The sequence below is a fragment of the Oncorhynchus clarkii genome, chromosome 16 (assembly GCF_045791955.1).
Source record: "Oncorhynchus clarkii lewisi isolate Uvic-CL-2024 chromosome 16, UVic_Ocla_1.0, whole genome shotgun sequence".
Classification (NCBI taxonomy): Eukaryota; Metazoa; Chordata; class Actinopteri; order Salmoniformes; family Salmonidae; genus Oncorhynchus; species Oncorhynchus clarkii.
In genome coordinates, this window is record NC_092162.1 from 48,124,002 (window position 1) to 48,147,541 (window position 23,540).

Consider the following 23,540-nt stretch of genomic DNA (forward strand, 5'->3'; position numbering starts at 1 on the left):
GTTACATATAGCAAGCTATACCATATGCTGAATTTACAAACCTACCTTTCACAATTCCATCTTTATGTAATGCAAGCCACATTTAATAATTTTGGGGAAGGAACAACGTGACTAAAACAGCTTCAAGGGGGATGTGGCCTGACAGACAACTCTGGTCATATTACACATGCTACAAATATCCCTGGGCTGACATTACAGCCAGGACATCATAAAGCATGCGTTCTAACGGCCCAACCAGTAACACCCGGCATTATCTAAAGTAATGGATCAAGGTAAAATAACAACGTTTCTTTAGTGTGTATCTATCTTGTATAGATAAATCAAAATGTACTGTGGTTCTTCATAGTCTTTGTCTGTGTTTTACTCATGGAAGCTCTCCAAGTTTGACAGGTTGGTGGACAGGTTATTAAACAATTGAAATTACATATTTTGGCTAAGAAATACCATCAGCAGAAAATAAGCTTGACATTTGGTAACCTGTTGCTGATTAAAATAGATGAATAAGTAATATAAGAGTTTGAAAGGAATACAAATCACTGCTTGTTAGTAATCCACATTTTTACCTGTTATACTATACATTATTACTTAGGAAAATGGTCTTGATGAGATTGAAATGTGTTTTTAATTGACTTATTTCACAGCCTTGGATATAGAGCGATGTGATTTGGAGAGTAGGATCAATAATACTACTCACCACACTGACCAGAATGGGCTTGACCGGCTGATAGTTAGAAGGGGCCTGCCCTTCACCATCACTTTGCACCTCAGATCTGGGAGTCAGTTCGAAGCAGGCGTCAGCACCTTCAGGCTCATAGTAGAGATAGGTACAGTACTGTGAACACGATACAAAGAACTCATTAGGATTGGAACATTCAGTATTTTGTCAGCAAAGCTGTATGTATATGAATTTACATTTACAGTGGGGTCTAAAGTTATTGACACCCTTGATAAAGATGAGCAAAAATTATATAATAAATCTTTCAAATATTTCAAGTTGGCCATTTTAATTCATAGGATTCATATTAAAATTAGCAATGGCCATCTCAGTCTCCGGACTTGAAACCTATTGAACACCTTTGGTTTGAATTGAAGAGGGCCGTCCATAAGTACAGACGAAGGATATCAAGGATCTGGAAAGATTCTGTAATAAAGTCCTAAAGGATTCAGTATAAGTCCTCAAACCTTCCCAATGTGTTCTCCAACTCCTAAAACAATTTAGAAACAGGCTCAGTGCCGTTATCCCCGCAAGGTGAGGTATTGAAAGGGATTGAAAACTAGGGTGTCAATAATTTTTACACCGACCTTTTTGAGAAAAATCTATATAAGGTTAAACAAAATCTCTTTCAGCAATTCTCTCAGCAGTCTTAGTATAAAATCATAAAATTTCCCAATTTATTTTAGCATACAATACAGCTCAGTATTTGTATGATTTATTATATCATTTTTGCTCATCTTTATCAAGGGTGTCAATAACTTTAGACCCCACTGTAAATGTAAATTCATATACATTCATGTAAATTCACATACATACAGTTTTGCTGACAAAATACTGAATTTTCAAGCAAGGATTCTCCAACTATCTGTCAAAATTATTTTTCTTGTGCTTTTTGAGGTGGAATGACACAAGTGTCAATCATTTCAGACCCTACTGAATGTCTACGGCATCGAGGGGAATCCTCTCTTCGGTTTCTCTTTTCCTCAGTGTCTACAGGTGACTTGTCCTAAAGGCATAATTCTAATTGATGTCTTTCAACAGGGCCGTTACCTAAAGAGCAATCAGGCACCAAGTCTACCTTCAGTCTGACTGACTCTGCATTAAAGACAGCCTGGAGTGTGTCCACTAATAGTCCCCCTGGGAATGTAGTCTCTCTGTCTGTGTCCTCCCCTCCTGATGTCCCCATTGGACTGTACTCCTTGACCTTGGACCAGGGCCAGAAAGTCAAACTGGGGGAGTTTGTACTGCTGTTCAATCCCTGGTGTGCCAGTAAGTCAGAGTGTTTCGTTGCACTGTCATTAGACCAGGGAGCTCTGTAATAGATCTCGTCTGTAATCTGCTTGTCTATTTTTCTTGGCTACAGAGGATGCAGTATACATGGAGGAAGAGAGAGATAAGCAGGAGTATGTGTTATCCCAGGCTGGTCTCATCTACAAAGGCACAACAAAACGAATCAAAGCCTCCCCATGGACATTTGGCCAGGTATGTTGTGGTGCTTCCACAGAATAATACATTATATAATGTACATGTAGCATGCATAATTGGAATTTGAATTAGTTGAACTATGTACAGTATGACAAGCCAGGATGAACGTATATGTATCCCTGTCTTCCGGTTCTCCCTCTGTAGTTTGAGCCTGGGATGCTGGACATCTGTCTGAAACTCCTGGATGAGAATCCTAAATACTCGTCAGATGCCGATGCAGACTGTTCTGGAAGGAGAAACCCAGTTTATGTGACTAGGGTGATCAGTGCCATGGTAAGTGTGAGCACTGAAGTACCAGGATGTGGCTGTGCTCAGACTAAACATCAGGCACTATTGACTGCAATACATCAATATAAGAAAGTAATGATTTTATCCTTGTGTGTCAGATCAACAGTAATGATGACAAAGGTGTGCTAGTGGGGAACTGGTCAGGTGACTATGATGATGGCGTGAGACCCTCTCACTGGACAGACAGTGTTGCCATACTACATCAGTGGGCTGACAACTGCTGCCAGAGGGTTCGCTATGGCCAGTGTTGGGTGTTTGCTGCAGTAGCATGCACAGGTAAAAGCCAAATAACTTTGTTCAGAGTGTGCAAAGCTGTCATCAAGGTAAAGGGTAGCTACTTTGAAGAATCTAAAATATATTTTGATTTGTTTAACACTTTTTTGGTTACTACATAATTCCATATGTGTTATTTCATAGTTTTGATGCCTTCACTATTATTCTACAATGTAGAAAATAGCAAAAATAAATAAAAACCCTTGAATGAGTAGGTGTGTCCAAACTTTTGACTGGTACTGTACATAAAATAGTGAATGTATATATTTGTCTTGAAGCTGCAAGTACTAGAATACATATTTTGTCTGGTCATGAGGCAAGCCCTTTAACAAGATTATTTATAGTGCATAGCTTCAATGGAAACTGTCAGGACTGTAATCTGCAGCTACTTGTAATACCTTTAGTGCCTTTCTTTATGTGCCAAGTGATAGGAAGGTGCTGATGTGTGACTTCTTCTGTCCACAAGTTTCTCGTGCTCTGGGTATCCCGTGTCGAGTGGTTACTAACTTTGGATCCGCTCATGACACGAACAGCAACCTACTGATTGAGTTCCTGTATGATGAGGATGGGAATGATATATCTGATGATTCCGTATGGTGAGAATAATACTCTAAGCGCTGCTGAAACAAAAATGCTCTATATGATTGTGAAACAATGTTACAATGTACCCGTATTATACACTTTGTTTCAGGAACTTCCACGTGTGGGTGGATAATTGGATGGCTCGTCCTGATCTTGATGCAGGCTATGATGGCTGGCAAGCAAGTGACCCCACACCACAAGAAAAGAGTGAAGGTGACCCAGCAAATTTTAACGCACATAAGTTATATTTCAAGTCAGACTCCACCGTGAGCATGAAAATGCTTCATAGATTAAGCTGGCACTATTATCATGGCCAAAGCAAGTAATGAATTAACTCACACTCTAGACACAGGCCTCTTAGGTGTCTTAGAATGCAATACTATCTGTGTGATATGCCTGTTACTAGGTATTAATCCACTCAGCTGGGAGTATCTAGGTCACTTGTCACACTATCTACCTCAACTCATTTAATGCAAGGTGCAACCAGTTAAGATGCATGGTAGTCTGATGTAGGCCTATCTTCAGAGATATGCAGAGACAATTGTTGAAAGGGAAACGTTTTATGATGTGTTACTTTGTCTGGTATGCACACTCTCACAACAATTGCAGTACAACAACCCACTCCATGTCCTTGGTTATTATATCTGACAGGAGTGTTCTGCTGTGGCCCTGTCCCTCTGAAAGCCATTAAAGAGGGGGAACTAAACCTGAAGTACGACGCCCCGTTTGTTTTTGCTGAGGTCAACGCTGACGTGGTCGAGTATGTGAAGCTGACCAATGGTAGGATGGTAAAGATGGGGGGATCGTCCATAGATGTGGGGCACTTTATTAGCACCAAGGCTGTGGGCAGTGACGAGAGGCACGACATCACACACCTATACAAGCACCCTGAAGGTAGGTCACATGTCTGCAGGACACATAAAATCAGACTAGTCTTTGTAAATCTGTGCTAGAGCTGCATTATAACTTCTGGTGGCTTTCAGGTTCTTTGCAGGAGAGAGAGGTCTTTGAGAGAGCCAAGCATCACCATGAGCTCCAGCAGAAAGGAGAGGAACCAGGCCTGAAGGTGAAGATCAAGGTGTCCCCTGACATGGACATTGGGGCAGATTTTGATGTGTTTGCAGTCGTCACAAACAACACAGAGGCTGACAAGACGTGTCGTGTTATGTTTTATGCCCGAATTGTGTCCTATGATGGCAAACCAGGTGCCAATTGTGGATTTATTGAAGACTTAACCATGGAGGTTCCCACTGGAAAAGGTCAGGATTCATTTGTTTTACTTCGTGCCATCTACAGTATTAGCCAGAAACATGGAATGTATATGTTTTCCTGACCCTGCTGTCTTCTGATCTGTAGAGAAGCGCCTTCCCCTAAGACTGGAGTATGTTGACTATGGTGACACCATAACGTCAGATAGGCTGATTCAATTGGTTCTCATTGTCATCGAATCAAGTCCCAGGGAATTCCACAAGGCAAAGAGGACCATTGTGCTGGAGAACCCAGATATAGCCATTAAGGTATTGGTTATTTTCTTTACCAATTCTTTGTAGAAATTGGGATGTTAAATCAAATCATTCAAAATGTTTCCTTTCCTCAGATAAAGTTGATTACTTTTAGTGTAATATTTACACTACCGTTCAAAAGTTTGGGGTCACTTTGAAATGTCCTTCTTTTTGAAAGAAAAGCAAAAAAATGTGTCCATTAAAATAACATCAAATTGATCAGAAATACAGTGTAGACATTGTTAATGTTGTAAATGACTATTGTAGCTGGAAACGGCTGATTTTTTATGGAATATCTACATAGGCTTACAGAGGCCCATTATCAGCAACCATCACTCCTGTGTTCCAATGGCACGTTGTGTTAGCTAATCTATGTTAATCATTTTAAAAGGCTAATTGATCATTAGAAACCCTTTCGCAATTATGTTAGCACAGCTGAAAACTGTTGTTCTGATTAAAGAAGCAATAAAACTGGCCATTAGAGTAGTTGAGCATCAGCATTTGTGGGTTCGATTACAGGCTCAAAATGCTCAGGATCAAAGAACTTTCTTCGGAAACTCGTCAGTCTATTCTTGTTCTGAGAAATGAAGGCTATTACATGCGAGAAATTGCCAAGAAACTGAAGATCTCGTACAACGCTGTGTACTACTCCCTTCACAGAACAGCACACACTGGAGTGGGAGGCCCCGGTGCAGAACTGAGCAAGAGGACAATTACATTAGAGTGTCTAGTTTGAGAAGCAGACGCCTCACAAGTCCTCACCTGGCAGTTTCATTAAATAGTACCCTCAAAACACCAATCTCAACGTCAACAGTGAAGAGGCGACTCCGGGATGCTGGCCTTCTAGGCTGAGTTGCAAAGAAAAAGCCATATCTCAGACTGGCCAATACAAATAAAAGATTAAGATGGGCAAAAGAACACGGACACTGGACAGAAGAACTCTGCCTAGAAGGCCAGCATCTAGATATTCTATTAAAAATCAGCCGTTTCCAGCTACAATAACATTAACAATGTCTACACTGTATTTCTGATCAATTTTATGCTATTTTAATGGACAAAAAATGAGCTTTTCTTTCAAAAACACAGACATTTCTAAGTGACCCCAAACTTTTGAATGGTAGTGTAGGTATTCGGAGAGGGTATAATCAGCATGTCTAACATGTTCTCCTGCAGCTCCTGGGAGAACCCAGAGTGAACCAGAAGCTGTCTGCACAAGTCTCACTACAGAACCCTCTACCAGAACCCCTGCAGAACTGCTTCTTCAGTGTGATTGGAGCCAGCCTCACAGATGGAAAAATCCTCAAACAGAAGTATACAAACAGTGCTGACACACTGGATCTGTTCAATATTAGCTTGATAGCTTTTTTAGCCACTAGTCAGCAAAGAATCTCCAAATATGGAAGTACAGTACAGTTGTAGTAGGCATGATTGTAAACTCACTTCAAGGCCACATATCCTTCTCACATTGGAAAATACTAGAGCTCCTCTCATATAGCCCACCAGTAAACTATGCTCTCTGTCTACGTCACTGTATCCTTCCCTCTCATGACCTTCCTGTTCTCTCTATTCTCCCTGCAGTGTTGGAACTGTGGGTCCGAAACAAGAGGCCAAGTACACAGTGGAATTCACACCTACTAGCACCGGGTCCAGGACCCTAACGGTAGATTTTGACAGTGACAAGCTGAGCAACATCAAGGGATACTTGAACATTGAGATAAAGGAATGAATCATTTAACGGCCAACGACACTAATGCCATTATTTTTATTTTTTTTAAAGAAGAGATTTGCCACATTTCAATTGCACTGCCTTGCAGTATTTGATGACATCTGTACGTTTGCATGCTGTAGCACTTAGATGAGCATTTCTAATTAATCAAGAAATACAAATATTCGATTTGTTCCACAGAAAAGTGAATGACCTTTTTACATTTGTAAATGCTGTGAAAGTCTATTGTTCTACATCAGATAGCGCAACAAATATGTTTGCACTGAATCAGAGACAAGTGTTGTGTAGAAGTAAAGCCACCTGTAGGAAGACAACGGTAGAAGTCGATAGATTCAAAATGTCCACCTAAAAATATAAACAGACTCAGTGTATCAATGTCACAGTCAGTCTGGACAGCTTTTGTCCGAGTATAAACCAGTCTGGACAGCTTTTTTTCCAATTGTTCAATTTTATTTGTATCCATGGATTTGTTTTTTTTTACTGAAAAACTACAGCTTTAGTACATCATCTGCAAAACATCATTTCTTGGGGCAGATGCCCTCCTATTACTCCTACTGCATTCTGTAACATTGACAAGCACTTATCTCCCAGGATCCATAATCCAAACTAAAGAGAAATCAGATTGTAAAACTGAGTTAACGATTGACTCCTGAGGAAGGAAGGACTGCAGCGGTGACAGAATGAACCATGAGCCAGTTCAGATTCTGCTACTCTGTCAAGTCTGAATAATGCTGAATAATTGGTGGCAAGGCACAGCCCTGAAAAGCATCAGTCTGCTAGTTAGTTTGACATTTGTACCAAGTGATGCAATCATCAAATACCATTTTATGGACACGTGTTTCTAAGTGACTGTAAGTCAGTGTCTCCAACTGCCCCAAGTTTGCTCTCATAACTTCTATCAACCACATGTCTGAGGGCTAAAATATTTCACATTGGATTGAGAAAAACTACCACATGGTTGTAACGGTATCGACTGATGATTGGTATGCATGACGACAGACCTGAAAAGTGTTGAGCTGGAATAATGGAAGATGAAAATAATGTCACAAACAAAATATAACCTACATAGAAAAACATCCCCCCCCCCCCCCCCCCAACATTACAAAAATCAACCAACTTTAAAGCCATTAAAATAAATGAGATGCATCTCTTCATAAAGATCTAGTGGGTGTGTGAGCCACCATCCCACCATACGAGCACATAAACAATGCAGAAAAATGGGGATTGGCTGATGACCAATACTTCTCTTCTTTCCAACGCAGAATCAGTTAGCTGGCATTCACAATAAAAACAAACAGGAGAAATTTGTCCAAGCTGGTGGAACAGAATCGTCAACAGCCATTGTCTCCCCCACCAGGGATGTCCCCAAGCTCCCACTGTCCCTCTGAGCCTCTCCCTAGGGTTCAGTAGCAAGAGAGCAGGTTCAACAGTGTGTGCCCTAGCAAGAGGCAGGGTGTGGCAGGGAGCTCAGTCGGTGGAGAACAGGTCTCCAGCAGAGGGTAGAGGGGCCAGACCTCCCGTCACATTGGGCAGCAGAGAGAGGTCAGGCAGGCTCTGGATGTGGGACTTGAGGTCCTTGCGCACCTGTGTGACCCGTGCCAGCTTCTGTTTGTACTCCTGCAATACAAAGAACGCTACTGATGTCAAACGGTACACAGTTCAGATGGGTTCACTGATTACTTCTTCTAAACAAGTCAAGTAAATTACATAGCTGCTGTAATTTTATAATGGGAACATAAATATTTCCACATTCTAATTACTTGTTTGTAACAAGAGACAAGTAAAACAGTGATTTAGATGGTTTAGACATGCCTCCAGTTTCTTCTCCCTCTCGGTGAGGGCTTCCTTCTGGCTACCGATGTACTCTGTCAGCATGCGCGCCAGCTGCCTCCTGTCCTCCAGCTCAGCAGCCAGACGTCCGTTATACTCAGCCAGCAGTAGACAGGCCTCATCCACCGTCTTGGACAGTTTATCAGCTGCCTCCTTATCTATAGGGTCAGGGTGAGTCAAGTCAAACAGGGTGGAATGTTGCCTTAAGCACAATATCGAAAACTATTTAATTCACCAAATTTAAGTTTGAAAAAATAATCCCTTCGCCTACAATACACATTGAGTTTGGAGATGGGCGGGGACAAAAGTTCACCTGTGCTCCAGATACCACGAAGACTCCCTCAGGACTTACCAGTAATCTTCTCTAGCAGGGACACATCCTGCACCTCCTGTGGCAGAGAGGCAATCTTCTGGCGCACAGCAGCATCACCCGAGGCCGCATTCTCCAGGTCCTGCAGGGCTTTGACCAGCTCCTCTGTCTGAGGGGAGGATGGGGGAAGAAGTGAAGGGTGTGTGAATACCAAAGCTCTGGGTATCAATCTCCAATTTTCAATCTGGAGAATGTTTCTAAAACACAATTCACAACCAAAGTACAAAAACGACAATTTTCCAAATCATGAGTCCATTGGACATCTATGGATCACTGACACCTAGTGGAGAGTTGGGAGATAATTACAACTAGTGTGAAAAGCTGTCACATTGCAGTGTAATAAGCAAAGTACTGGTGGATAGGCTAAAGACATATGGAGTTGTGTTAGTTCTGTCTACCAGCTGTGGCCCTGAGATGTCTGAATCCTGTGGGGACATGTGGCCCCTGTAGTCGTCATCGTCTTCCTCTTCTTCCAGCTCCTGGATTTTCTGATAGGTCCGTTTAGGGGCCTTCTTCTCTTCTGTATAAAAAATACCACAGATTTATACAAAAATAACCAATTGGAAGATGATGTTGCATGGGAATTCTGACATCCAAACACACACACACGAAACATGCTGTCACCAGTCAGTCATCTAGTAAAGCTGTACTGCTACATCAGTGATAACCTAACTGACCGTACCTGTGGGTTGGTGTTGGGGGCTGTTAGAGTCTTCGATGGCAAGCTTCAGCTGCTGGATGAACTCTACCTTGTAGAGGCTGCGCTCCTGCCAGATAGTGAGCAGCCTGTCCATGGGCCTTCTACAGCCATCATCAGCCTCTCTGAGGGAGAGAGAGAAAAAGAGAGATTTATCATGAAATTCAACTCTTCCTAGCCAAGCAACTCAATAACTTATTTTATACTCTTGGTTCTTGTCTTGTTATACTGCAGTAGCAGTGTACTCCACATACCAATGTTTAGAAGCAGGTTAATGTCTTACTGATGTAGCTAGGCCAACCCTCCAATGCAAACACGGTATACTAAAACATAGGCCTGCAGCACAAGTCTCTTAAAGGAACATTTCAGTGCGAGAGAAAAGTTTAGCTCTGAAACTGTATCATCCCAGACCACATACCTTGCAACATGAGAGCAAGCATCAACAAGGACTGTCTCAAAGTCTTTGGCGAACTCTGGACCTTTCTTCTTGCTGTTTTGAATCACATCATTGGCAAGATAAAGGAAAGTCAACTTCCTGCTGCTTTTTGCTGAAAGACAAATACAGAAAGTAGAAAAGACAAATACAGAAAGTAGACAAGACAAATACAGAAAGTAGACAAGACAAATACAGAAAGTAGACAAGACAAATACAGAAAGTAGACAAGACAAATACAGAAAGTAGACAAGACAAATACAGAAAGTAGACAAGACAAATACAGAAAGTAGACAAGACAAATACAGAAAGTAGACAAGACAAATACAGAAAGTAGACAAGACAAATACAGAAAGTAGACAAGGTAAATAACAGTGTTTGGCATACTTCAAGTGACATTAACGTTTCAGTTTGCAACTAGCTGTGGTAGACAATATTGTCGAGGTGGCAACGTTCATAAGTTCTCTCACCTTTCTTCAGTTCTCTGTGCCATACTTTGACGATGAGCGACGAGTGTTTGCGATGATGAATGATCCACAGAGACAGCGTCTGAACGCTCTGCTGAGAGTTGCTGAGCTCCGAAAGCTTCTTCTCCAACGCAGACTCAGAAAATGATGACATGATGTGCCCAGAGAGGTCTTTCTTTGAAATGCCTCACCCCACAACTGTTTCTTGGACGTTAACTAAGGAAACTAGCAATGTCATCAAAAACAAAAGTTCCAGACAGTTAGCCATGCAACCTGCTAATGTTATGCATGAAACCCCCTAACGTTAACTACCCAAACGTCTGTTTGTCCATGCTTCTCGAGTCTTCCTTAATTTAACTACCTACAAAAACGTGTTCAATTATGCAATCGCCTTTACATTGATGAGTTCGCAATCTAGTAAACGTGTTTACCTCGCTATCTAACGATAACGTTATAGTATCTATTTACAAATAGCCATCTAGAAAGTCCTAGCTAGATAGCGTTAGCCTAGCGAGTTAGCTAACCTATTCACTGACTTTGTTTTCTCTCTAGCTATTCTGGGATACTAGTTGCAAGTTCATTACCAATACATCCATTCACAGTCTAGTAAATGTGCGTTTCAATACACATATATGTCGCTATACCGTCACTCCGTTAGCCAGCTGTCTTTCTAAAAGTCTCTGGATCTCTTCAAAGATGGCCGCTTGACCTTTCACCCGACAGGTACAAAATCTGTTCGAAAAACGTTGCAGAGTAACTGGTGAAATTAGATCATTACTTGAAATGTTAGCAAATTATTGTCACGTATAGCTATATTAAACGACATACATGTACATGCAAATTAGCTCGCTAAATCAACCGCTGTCGGTCAAGTATCATCATGCTTTGCTTAGGGGGGGGAAACGACAAAGATACAATCGTACCGTTTCCTTTAGCCAGTTTTGCAGGTCAAAAAATTGAAGTGCAGCGAAGTCAACTTTGACCCCAAAATATGTTTAAATATAATTAATTTACAAGTATTAACTGCAGCAAAGCAAGCAAGCTAGCAAACAAGCATGGTAAACACAGCTATGCGACGCAGGATAATGACGTAGCTACAGGGAAAAGTGACGCTAGTGTGACAGTCAGCTAGGACAGTCTTCATTCAGTTTCAGTGCTGTATCTCGAAAGGAGTTCGTCTCAGATGTCCGTCACAAAATATTTACTAACAAAGGTAAGCTAATTTGAAGCTTACTTTGTTAGGTTACTCTTGCTTTGGCATTTAAGCATTCCATTAGATAGCTAGCTTTCTGTCTATCTAACGTTAACGTTACCTTTAGCAAGGATGGCCAGGCAAAGTTCTGTTTTGGGTTGACGAGCAAAGGACCAAAGTTAGGCCTATAAGATGAACATTTAGGTAACTGAAAGATAAGCTATTATTCTGATAGTCAAAATAATTGTAATGCATTGAGCATGCCTACTGCTAAACTGCATCCCAAAACAGTTTATGATCAAATTACCAATATCATCATTCTCTCTTTCAGTGAGTGACATCTGTCTTCAAAGAATGGACCATCAGATTGATGACCCAAAGCTTGCTTTTGCTTACCTCCGTCCAGCCTGTGTGCTCCTGACTCGCGAGCCCACGGTGGGCAATGTGGAAACCCTGAGCACACAGCTGAGGCATGTAAATCATGGAACTCTGCAGCAGCTGCAGGACTATGTCCTTTTTCCTCTCCGCTTCATCCTCAAAATCCCTGGCCCCAAGCGGGATGGCTTGATCCAGGCTGTGGCCGAGGCCATGGGATATGTCCTGGAGAACACCTGTGTACGGAGCTGGGAGACGCTGAGGGACCTTCTCTCAGAGCTCTGCCTCTGCCTCTGCTCCCCCACGGACCCAGGGAAGCCAGCACCTACCTCCGAGGAGCTGAGAGCTGCAGTACTGAGGTGCCTGGATGCTCTGCTCCATGCAGCCTATGGTGACGTGGTCTTCAAGCTGTTTGAGCCCATCATGCTGCCTGGCCTTGGGGCTGCTATCTCCCTGCTGCTGGCACTGGGAGAGCAGGAGAAGTCCCGCACCGTGCAGGCTGCTGCTCTGAAATGCCTGCAGGCCCTGACCCTCCAGTGTGACTGTTCTATGGACCATGTGTTGGTGGGTCAGAAGGAGAGGCGTATCCTAGGCAGCACCATGGCTTCTTTCTTACCTGGGATCACCATCGCTGTGAGCCGTGTGATCACTGGCGATATGAGACATGGACATGCTGTCACAGTTAGGGCCATTAAGGTGTGGTTTAAGACAGTGGGATTGGTGATGGCTGATGACCAGCTTCAGAACACAGGGACTGGGGAGAGACAGCTGTGGGAACTGGGGAGAGCATGGGAGCTGGTAGTGCAGAGAACTCAGGACTGGGTGCGAAACACCTCTGGGAGGCTGGCCTTACTGTTAAAAAAGATCATCTCCTGCACCTCAGCTCATCAGCACTGGAGAGTGAGGCTTGAGATGGTGAACTTCTCAGACCACCTCCTGGCCAACTGTAACTCCTCCCTGGGTGAGTGTGTGGGCCCCCTCCTGGAGGCTCTGGTGGGGGCTGTGAACGATGAGGAGCCCACTGTGAGGGAGAGGTGTGAGGCTGCCCTGAGGGAGGTGGCAGAGAGGCATCAGAGCTCAGATAGTAACAACCAGGCCTTTACTGACGTTCTGTCAGAGAACCTCCACTCCCTGGCCACCTCGCTGCCGCGCCTCATGAGAACGTCTGATGACCAGCGTAAGGTGTTTGTCCTCAACGTGTTCCTGGGCTACCTCAAAATCCTGGGCCCCAAGGTGATAGTGGTACTCAACTCGGCGGCCCACCTCCAGCGGGTGTCCAAGGCCCTGATGCAGGTGTTGGAGTTAGACGTGATGGACGTACGCATCGTGGAGGAGAGGAGCTCTGCCGTAACTGTGGAGACGGGGCCTGGGCCACATGGGGCACATGCTCAGAGGAAGCACTTCCTCTACTTCACAGACAAAATAATCTTCTCCCTGCTCAAGGAGATCTGCAGGGTGTTAGGTTACTATGGGAACATCTATCTCCTAGTAGATCACTTCATGGATCTGTACAAGGAGTCGTCGGTCTACAGGAAGCAAGCTGCAATGGTGCTGAATGAGGTGATCACAGGAGCAGCAGGCATTGGTGTGGCAGGATGCCAGGAGAGGCAGGGAGTGCCCAGTCAGGAGGACCTGAAAGCAGTAGTAGAATCCATCATAGAGGAGTACATCTGCCTGAGCCACTGGCACCTGCCAACCCTTATTGGTGAGGAGTCAGACAGAGGGGAACAGGAGCAGCAAACTCAGTTTAGTCTCTTCTCCATATCTAATGGGGTTGAAGGGAAAGGGAATCCCCTCCAGTTGGTCCAAGCAGTCCACAAGAGCTCCACCATCCACGAGCTGAACAGCAACATCTGGCAGATCTGCATTCAATTGGAGGGGATAGGCTGCTTCGCCCAGGCCTTGGGGATGGACTTCCGTCTCATTCTGATGACATCACTGTACCCGGTTCTGGAGAAGGCCGGGGATGAAACCCTGTTGATCAGCCAGGTAGCGCTGGATGCCATGTGGGACATCAGCCAGGCCTGTGGATATGCCTCCCTGAAGGAGCTGATCAATGAGAACTCAGATTACCTGCTGAACGACGTATCTTTGAACCTCCAGAGGCTGGGTGTCCACCCCCACGCCCCCAGGGTCCTCACCGTCATGTTCAGTCACTCCGACCCCAGCCTGCTGCCTCTGGTGGGGGACATAGTCCAGGACGTGCTGCTGGCTCTGGACATGAGCTACGACGAGACGTCCCCTCTGTTCTGCACTTTGCTGCACTCACTTATGAAGGCTCTAGGTAAAGTTTCCACATCCACTTAAATGTTTTTCCTAGTTTATAACATTGTTATCACCATGTCATGGCATGCTTTTGAATTGGAGAACTCAGAGGAAATTGAAACGCAGGACACAAAATGACAACCTTTAGCTAACACAGCCTAAGTAACACAATCTTAATCATGTTGCTTTTCCACTACAGTGAGGTGGTTCCCCTCTAGTGTTGCGGGAACAAGTGACGCTTTGGGAACCAAGAAGGTGTGGCGTGAGCAGGACCAGCTGAATGTGCGCCAGTTTCTCCTGGACTACCACAAACAGAAGGAGCTGGCAGTGGGCATCGGGGCAGAGGAGGAGGGCACAGAGCACCCAGGTTAGTTAGGGCTCTCTCTGACTGCCACACTATTCCCCTGAAAAAGTTCTCACATTAATGATGCACAACATTAGCGCCGTGCTTGGTGAAGGTTCTCAACACTACTGTGCCGTGTCAGACCTGAATAAGTTTGACTCGTGCCGTTTTCCTTCATAGCTGAGTCTGAGTCATTGCGCTGCTTTTTAGGCATCGGGAAGATTTTGTGTGGTGTGCTGCTGTGACAGGTAGTCATGTTTCAAAAATGTCAATTGAAAACGGTGCAACAGACATCAGAACCCATCAGTGTTATGAGTTCCTGGGTTTCTAGCACTGAATTCAAACGTGTATTATTATTTTTATTTGAATTCAGAGCTCCCGCCAAGCATGGACTGTGAAGAGGATATGGATGGTCCTGATGTGAAAGTTGAGCTTCCAGCCCACATCACCATAGCTAAAGACGTCATGGAGCGCTGCATTCACCTGCTCTCAGACCCCAGCCTGAGACTCAGACTCAAGGTAGTCCTCTAGATTCTTTTGAATTCAAAGATACTTAGCTTGAAATCTAAAGACCAGAGAGTTCAATAAAATATAAGCCTCTGCCACATGTTGCTGTCACGTGTGCTCACTATCTCCAATTCTGTGAGTCCTGACCCAGGTTTTTGATTTGGTTTGTTGCAGGTCCTGGATGTGTTGGAACTGTGTGTGTGTGTGCTAAGTCAGAAGGAGAATGAGCTACTGCCCATGGCCCACCGCTGCTGGCCTGCCCTGCTGCTCAGACTTACTGCTGATGACCCATTAGCTGTCCTCCGAGCCTTCAGGGTGTCTATTTCACTACTGCTCCCACCTTCACTCAGTTAAATAATAATCATTTCCTGTTTACATAATACATAGTTGATTACATAATTAGGAAAAAGTACACATGGGAATTAATTTGTCAGTCAGGTCCATAAGTATTTGGAAAGTGACACAATTTGCATAATTTTGCCTCTGTACGCCACCACAATGGATTTGAAAGGAAATAATCAAGATGTGCTTTAAGTGTAGACTTTCATCTTTAATTTAAGGTTTTGTCAAAATTATTGTATGAACCATTATGGAATTACAGCCATTTTTATACATAGCCCCCCAATTTTAGGGGCTCAAAAGTAATTTGACAAACTAACATAATCATAAATTAAATTGTGAGTTTTAATATTTGGTTGCAAATCCTTTGCAGTCAATGACTGCCTGAAGTCTTGAACCCATAAACATCACCAGATGTTGGGTTTCTTCCCTGGTGATGCTCTGTCAGGCCTTTACTGTCTTCAGTTCCTGCTTGTTCTTGGGGGCGTTTTGCCTTCAGTTTTGCCTTCCTGCAAGTGAAATGCATGCTCAATTGGCTTCAGGTGATTGACTTGGCCATTGCAGAACATTCCACTTCTTCGTCTTAAAAAAGTATTGCGTTGCTTTCGGGTCATTGTCCATCTGCACTGCGAAGTACCGTCCAATAAGTTTTGAAGCATTTGGCTGAATCTGAGCAGATAATATAGGCCTAAACACTTCAGAATTGATCCTGCTGCCTTTATCACCATGCTTCACAGAATAAAAAAAAAAATGTTTTTACCTTTAACTAGGCAAGTCAGTTAAGAACAAATTCTTATTTTCAATTAACTGCCTGTTCAGGGGCAGAATGACAGATTTGTACCTTGTCAGCTCAGGGGTTTGAACTTGCAACCTTCCGGTTACTAGTCCAACGCTCTAACCACTAGGCTACCCTGCCGCCCCAGATGAGGTGTTATGCTTCGGATCATGAGCAGTTCCTTCCCTTTTTCCATTCTCTTCTCTTTCCATCATTCTGGTACAAGTCGATCTTTGTCTCATCTGTCCATAGGACGTTGATCCTGAACTGTACAGGCTTTTTTAGATGTTTGTTGACAAACTAATCTGGTCTTCCTGTTTTTGAGGCTTACCAATGGTTTACATCTTGTGGTAAACCCTCTGTATTTACTCTAGTGAAGTGTTCTCTTGGTTGTTGACTTTGACACAGATAGGCCTGCCTCCTGGAGGGTGTCCTTGATCTGGCCAACTGTTGTGAAGGGGTTTTTCTTCACCAGGGAAATAATTATTCTGTCACCACAGTTGTTTTCCATGGTCTTCCGGGACTTTTGGTGTTCCTGAGCTCACCAGTGTGTTCTTTCTTTTTAAGAATGTCCCAAATAGTTGATTTGGCCACACCTAATGTTTTTGCTATCTCTCTGATGGATTTGTTTTGTCAGCCTAATGATGGCTTGCTTCACTGGCAGTGACAGCTCTTTGGACTTCATATTGAGGGTTAACAGCAACAGGTTCCAAATGCCACTCTTGAAATCAACTCTATACCTTTTATCTGCTTCCTTTTTTCATTTAAACCAGACAAGTCAGTTCAGAACAAATTCTTATTTACAGTGACGGCCTACACCGGCCAAACCCGGACTCCCAATCACGGCCGGTTGTGAATAAGCCTGGAGTCGAACCAGGGTGTCTGTAGTGACACCTTTAGCACTGAGATGCAGCGCCTTAGACCGCTGCGCCACTCAGGAGCCACGAGTGTAAATGAACTAATGAGGGAATAACACAGACCTGCTCATGGAACAGCTGAGAAGCCAATTGTCCAGTTACTTTGGGTCCCTTAAAAAGAGGGCGACCACATATAGAAAGTGCTGTAATTCCTACACCGTTCACCCGATTTGGAATACTCAAATTAAAGCTGAAAGTTTGCCCTTTCAGCTCATATTCATTATTTAATTTCAACTCCAATATGCTGTGGTAGATAATAATAACTTGGTCAATGTACAAATATTTACAGACCTGACTGTATACATATGATCCACCTAGAACAGTTGGTATTTATAATTATGTATTTCTCTAGGTTCTGTGCACATTGGGGGAAACCTGCAGAGATTTCCTGAGGAAGAGGGTGTCTAAAGAGGTGATCCCCAAGCTGACTGCCTGGCTGTCCAAACAGGCGCCAGTGAGTGCCAGGGCTGGCCCAGTCTACAGCCACACCCTGGCCTACAAGTTACAGCTGGCTGTGCTGCAGGGCCTGGGGGCTCTCTGCCTTCATCTGGACCTAGGTAGGCACTCAGCTTTATTTTCATAATTTTTTAGGGAATGTTAAAACGGTAACGTTTTTGGCCACTAGGTGCCACTATTGCGCTGTTTTGGAATTACACGGGTGTATCCTATAGACTGCATTGAATGGTGTATGTTCATGTACATTTCCCCAACCAAGCTCCCAAGGGAGACAGACATTGCTGCTGCCTTAGTCAAGGGATATCGAGACACACAAGGCAGGGCCAGCATGACACCCACCGTTTGGATACACCTCACCTAGCTGAGCCGATTCATGGTCTTTCTGTCCTTGGTCTGTGAAGACGCTACCTCCCTTCACATCAACCCCAGATGAATACAGCTGAGTCGGTTTAAGTTGAGACACAGAGAGACAGAGGCTGCTGCAGCAGAAATAGTAGAACACACTGGTAAACATCAGCTCCACCTCACCGCTGGGGCATCTCCAGAAAGGCAATTCTTGGCCATAGAGAAATTCTCCCAATGTGATACGCTTTAAGTTTATTTACCCCAATAGAGAAACACCTGGGCTGGCCTCTCTCTCAGTATTTATTTTCAGTGTTCACCTCTTGATTCGACAGAAAAGAGGAGGATAGGTATACTGGATCAAATGAATTCTGAAATAATCCCATTTATCTTTTCAAATATGCACCAATGTTTTCTGACACAACGAGCAGGCTGGTTTTTCACCCGTCTGGGTTGAATTGCCAAATAAGAAAAGCTTTAGCAAGAAGCGAGAAAGCTTATTTTGAAATGAGGTTTGAATGGCAGCCCAGTTAGGAGCTTAGGGAATACGTGTCTGGGATCGGGGGAATGGGGAGGGGACTACTACAAAGTGATGGAGTTGCCATGGTTATGAAAGGTACTGAGAGTGGGGAGTGGATGTGTGAAATCCGGAGATGGCGGCAGGCTGCTGTGAAATTCCCAAGTCATTTCAGTATTTTATTTTTTCCTCAACAGTATCTCCATTTTATTTTTTATTTTCCCATTTTTTTTTTTTTTTCCTTGGTTTTCCTTCTGGTATATATGTGGTATATCTGAGTTGTATTTGCAGGGGACTCAGATATGGATGCTGTAACGGAATCCTGCCTGCCCTACCTCAGCTGTAGACAGCCACCCAAACTGCAAGAGGCCTGTCTGAGGTATATTTGTATTGCAATAATAAATCTAGCAGTACAATTAAAATCCTGTTTTTATCTGGTACCATCTCCTTATCATGTCTGTATATTGTGATTTATCCCATATCATTTATGACCTTATGTTTTAGAGTAAGCTTTCTATTGTCATTTTATTCAGTTGAATTTATCTATGTGCTATCTCTATTCTGTGTAGTGTCTTCCTCCGCCTAATAGAAGTGGATCCTGATGCCTTCTGGTTGACTCTGAACGAGCTGTACTGTCCCTGCTCCTACAACCCACCCCACCCTGACCTGCAGCCTGTGGAGCTGAGTGGGATGGGCCTCCCGAGGAATGAATACACAGATAATGTCTTGAAACTCCTGGAGGACTTTGCCTGAGGACACACAGCCAGCAGGGATTCAGATCCAGTGAGCTGCACTGATGAACAGTACCCCAGTCATCCACCCGTCTGTCCCCAAGCCGAGAAAGGAACACTACACTGACGACAGCCTCAGGAGAGCATAGCTTGTCCCCCAACCTCTTTTCAGGGACTCTGCCTTGCAGACTTCATCCTATAGTTTAACAGTGACTTTGAAACACAAATGTTAAGTGCTGATTCTGTTGTGTTGGGTAAGGGTGTACATATTCCAATGTGCTCTCAAGGGATGGACAAACGACCAGTATTTTGAATGTAAAGAGAAAAAAAAGGTAGTAATTAATAGTCCTCTTTTTAATAAACAATTATTGTTTTTTTAATTATAACAGAAATTTATTTTTCCTGACCTCTTCGTTGTAACTGCTTAGCCTTTCATACAAGTAGCTGTAGCAATCTATGCCATAATTGATATTTTCTACCGTAAGTAGAATGGCAGAGCTTTCATTTGCCTGCAATTCCGCCTTTTTTTAAATGTATGTTATTTTTTTATTTATTTCACCTTTATTTAACCAGGTATGCCAGTTGAGAACAAGTTCTCATTTACAACTGTGACCTGGCCAAGATAAAGCAAAGCAGTGCGACACAAACAACAACACAGAGTTGATTTCTCAAATGATTGCCTCGCCTGGTTCACCAACTACTTCTCTCATAGAGTTCAGTGTGTCAAATCGGAGGGCCTGTTTGCCCGGGCCTCTGGCAGTCTCTATGGGGGTGCCACAGGGTTCAATTCTTGGGCTGACTCTCCTCTGTATACATCAATGATGTCGCTCTTGCTGCTGGTGAGTCTCTGATCCACCTCTACGCAGACGACACCATTCTGTATACTTCTGGCCCTTCTTTGGACAATGTGTTAAGAACCCTTCAGACGAGCTTCAATGCCATACAGCTCTCCTTCCGTGGCCTCCAACTGCTCTTAAATACAAGTAAAACTAAATGCATGCTTTTCAACCGATCACTGCCTGCACCTGCCCGCCCGTCCAGCATCACTACTCTGGACGGTTCTGACTGAATATGTGGACAACTACAAATACCTAGGTGTCTGGTTAGACTGTGAACTCTCCTTCCAGACTCACATCAAACATCTGCAATTCAAAGTTAAATATATAATCAGCTTCCTATTTCGCAACAAAGCATCCTTCACTCATGCTGCCAAACATACCCTCGTAAAACTGACCATCCTACCGATCCTCAACTTTGGCGATGTCATCTACAAAATAGCCTCCAATAAATACCCTACTCAATAAATTGGATGCAGTCTATCACAGTGCTATCCGTTTTGTCACCAAAGCCCCATATACTACCCACCACTGCGACCTGTACGCTCTCGTTGGCCCCTCTCGCTTCATACTCGTCGCCAAACCCACTGGCTCCAGGTCATCTACAAGACCCTGCTAGGTAAAGTCCCCCCTTATCTTAGCTCGCTGGTCACCATAGCAGCACCCACCTGTAGCACGCGCTCCAGCAGGTATATCTCTCTGGTCACCCCCAAAACCAATTCTTCCTTTGGCTGCCTCTCCTTCCGGTTCTCTGCTGCCAATGGCTGGAACAAACTACAAAAAACTCAAACTCCCTCACTAGCTTTAAGCACCAGCTGTTAGAGCAGCTCACAGATTACTGCACCTGTGCATAGCCCATCTATAATTTAGCCCAAACAACTACCTCTTCCCCTACTGTATTTATTTATTTTGCTCCTTTGCACCCCATTATTTCTATTTCTACTTTGCACATTCTTCCACTGCAAATCTACCATTCCAGTGTTTTACTTGCTATATTGTATTTACTTCGCCACCGTGGCCTTTTTTTGCCTTTACCTCCCTTATCTCACCTCACTTGCTCACATTGTATATAGACTTATTTTTCTACTGTATTATTGACTGTATGTTAGTTTTACTCCATGTGTAACTCTGTGTTGTTGTATGTGTCAAACTGCTTTGCTTTATCTTGGCCAGGCCGCAACGTAAATGAGAACTTGTTCTCAACTTGCCTACCTGGTTAAATAATGGTAAAATAAATCAAATTAAAATAAACAAAAGTACAGTCAATAACACAATAGAAAAATCTATATACAGTGTGTGCAAATAGAGTAAGGAGGTAAGACAATAAATAGGCTATGGTAGTGAAGTAATTACAATTTAGCAAATTAACACTGGAGTGATAGATGTGCAGATGATGATATGCAAGTAGAAATACTGGTGTGCAAAAAAAAAGTAAATAAAAACAATATGGGGATGAGGTAGGTAGATTGGATGGGCTATTTATAGATGGGCTATGTACAGCTGCAGCGATTGGTTAGCTGCTCAGATAGTTGATGCTTAAAGTTACTGAGGGAGATATAAGTCCAATTTAAAAAAAAATTGAAGCAGCAGAGAACTAAAAGGAAAGGTGGCCAAAGAGGTGTTGGCTTTGCAGATGACCAGTGAGATATACCTGCTGGAGCGTGTGCTACGGGTGGGTGTTGCTATGGTAACCAGTGAGCTGAGATAAGGTGGAGCTTAACCTAGCAAAGATGAATAGATGACCTGGAGCCAGTGGGTTTGGCGACGAATATGTAGCGAGGGCCACCCGACGAGAGCATAACAGGTCGCAGTGGTGGGTGGTATATGGGGCTTTGGTGACAAAACAGATGGCACTGTGATGGACTTCATCCAATTTGCTGAGTAGAGTGTTGGAGGCTATTTTCTAAAGGACATCGCCGAAGTCGAGGATTGGTAGAATGGTCAGTTTTTTGAGGGTATGTTTGGCAGCATGAGTGAAGGAGGCTGTTGTGAAATAGGAAGCCGATTCTAGATTTAATTTTTGATTGGAAATGCTTAATATGCGGTATGGAAGGAGAATTTACATTCTAGCCAGACACCTAGGTATTTGTAGTTGTCCACATATTCTAAGTCAGAACCGTCCAGAGTAGTGATGCTAGTCGGGCGGGTGCGGGCAGCGATCGTTTGAAGAGTATGCATTTAGTTTTACTAGCGTTTAAGAACAGTTGGAGGCCACAGAAGGAGTGTTGAATGGCATTGAAGCTTGTTTGGTGATTTGTTAAGACAGTGTCCAAAGAAGGGCCAGATGTATACAGAATGGTATCGTCTGCGTAGAGGTTGATCAGGAATCATCTGCAGCAAGAGCGACATCGTTGATATATACAGAGAAAAGAGTCGGCCTGAGAATTGAACCCTGTGGTACCCCCATAGAGACTGCCAGAGGTCCGGACAACAGGCCCTTTTATCGATGGCGGTTATATTGTTTTGTACCTTGAGCGTGGCTGAGGTGCACCTGTGACCAGCTCGGAGACCGGATTGCACAGCGGAGAAGGTACGGTGGGATTCTAAATGTAACTTGGCTTTCAAAGACTTTAGAAAGGCAAGGCAAGATTGATATATGTCTGTAACAGTTTGGGTCTAGAGTGTCACCCCCTTTCACAGTGATGAGGAGTGGTTTGACCGCGGACCCATAACGGATGCAGGCAATGAGGCAGTGATCGCTGAGATCCTGATTCAAGTTGGTCAGGATAATATCTATGAGTGTGCCCATGTTTACGGATTTAGGGTTGTACCTGGTGGGTTCCTTGATAATTTGTGTAAGATTGAGGGCATCTAGCTTAAATTGTAGGATGGCCGGGGTGTTAAGCATATCCCAGTTTAGGTCACCTAACAGAATGGCTTCAGCTTCCCATCTTGGTTCCATTTTTCCTTTGATAACCAGAGGTCATGGTCATTCCACACAAACCTCCCGTTGATTCACACAAAACAGATCCGCTACTTGCTGCACAAACGCCTGATTGAAAGTCCTAGCGTGATTTTGAATACAACTTGAAGTCCACTGAGGGTTGAAGTGTAGGTTAGAGCCCTGGCTTGTTTGTCAGGTCTTGTTAAGACTGAGGGTTCTGGAAGCCTCTCCGTGACATAATGAATGTGCATGCTGGGGAGACAGGAACAGGGTTGCCTCATGTGCTTTGCGTTGGCGAGGGAGTGCTTCATCTCCACCATACTTTGCTATTTATCCAGCTGCCAACGCTGACAATAGCGCCATTACTCATCAGCCATGGAGGCCCTGCCTGGCAGCCCATACAGACACAGCTAGGGACGGGATAAAGAGATTTCCCTCCAACCACGCTTGATAATTTCATGCAGCAATGGTTCATAATCTGTTAATCATCAAATCACCTGACAGCCTAGCTTGACTGATTAGGCAGGCACTGTTTGGCACACCTAAGAGTAAAGCAGTTCAGAGATGACATACTGTAAGACTCAATTTGTTGATAACTCAGGATGCATGGGTGTGAGGAAGGAGACTGGCAAGAGGAAATGTATGACTGCCTTATGAGTTGACTGTGATGGAGTATTCTGGCTTTGAATAATA

General features: G+C 43.8%; 3 protein-coding genes across 5 annotated transcripts; 2 read left to right on the forward strand and 1 right to left on the reverse strand.

The window, feature by feature from the left end:
- Positions 1–157: 157 nt before the first annotated feature.
- LOC139368624 (protein-glutamine gamma-glutamyltransferase 2-like) lies at positions 158–6,755 on the forward strand. 2 transcript variants are annotated; one of them, XM_071107717.1, is made up of 13 exons: positions 158–272; positions 642–824; positions 1,757–1,984; positions 2,079–2,197; positions 2,345–2,473; positions 2,587–2,764; positions 3,228–3,357; positions 3,453–3,556; positions 3,995–4,237; positions 4,327–4,602; positions 4,700–4,860; positions 6,019–6,155; positions 6,424–6,755. In XM_071107717.1, exons 1-13 carry the CDS (start codon positions 263–265, stop codon positions 6,569–6,571), a joined length of 2,046 nt encoding a protein of 681 aa, XP_070963818.1. In that variant the 5' UTR covers positions 158–262; the 3' UTR covers positions 6,572–6,755. The 2 variants fall into 2 exon arrangements, with proteins under 2 accessions (XP_070963818.1, XP_070963819.1); XM_071107718.1 differs by lacking the exon at positions 642–824 and having other exon boundaries at positions 184–272.
- Positions 6,589–11,458, reverse strand: LOC139368625 (regulation of nuclear pre-mRNA domain-containing protein 1B-like). Of its 2 annotated transcripts, XM_071107720.1 has the most exons (9): positions 11,292–11,445; positions 11,013–11,100; positions 10,372–10,593; positions 9,887–10,016; positions 9,454–9,593; positions 9,170–9,291; positions 8,754–8,880; positions 8,384–8,559; positions 6,589–8,188 (listed from the first exon to the last, which is right to left on the reverse strand). In XM_071107720.1, the coding sequence occupies exons 3-9, from the start codon at positions 10,520–10,522 to the stop codon at positions 8,039–8,041; spliced, it is 996 nt and encodes a 331-aa protein (XP_070963821.1). In that variant the 5' UTR covers positions 10,523–10,593; positions 11,013–11,100; positions 11,292–11,445; the 3' UTR covers positions 6,589–8,038. The 2 variants fall into 2 exon arrangements, with proteins under 2 accessions (XP_070963821.1, XP_070963820.1); XM_071107719.1 differs by having other exon boundaries at positions 10,372–11,458.
- Positions 11,459–11,477: 19 nt separating this feature from the next.
- LOC139368627 (TELO2 interacting protein 1) lies at positions 11,478–21,219 on the forward strand. The gene is made up of 8 exons (XM_071107721.1): positions 11,478–11,581; positions 11,892–14,219; positions 14,400–14,567; positions 14,917–15,062; positions 15,225–15,365; positions 17,434–17,638; positions 18,688–18,775; positions 18,966–21,219. Exons 2-8 carry the CDS (start codon positions 11,915–11,917, stop codon positions 19,147–19,149), a joined length of 3,237 nt encoding a protein of 1,078 aa, XP_070963822.1. The 5' UTR covers positions 11,478–11,581; positions 11,892–11,914; the 3' UTR covers positions 19,150–21,219.
- The last annotated feature ends 2,321 nt before the right edge of the window (positions 21,220–23,540 follow it).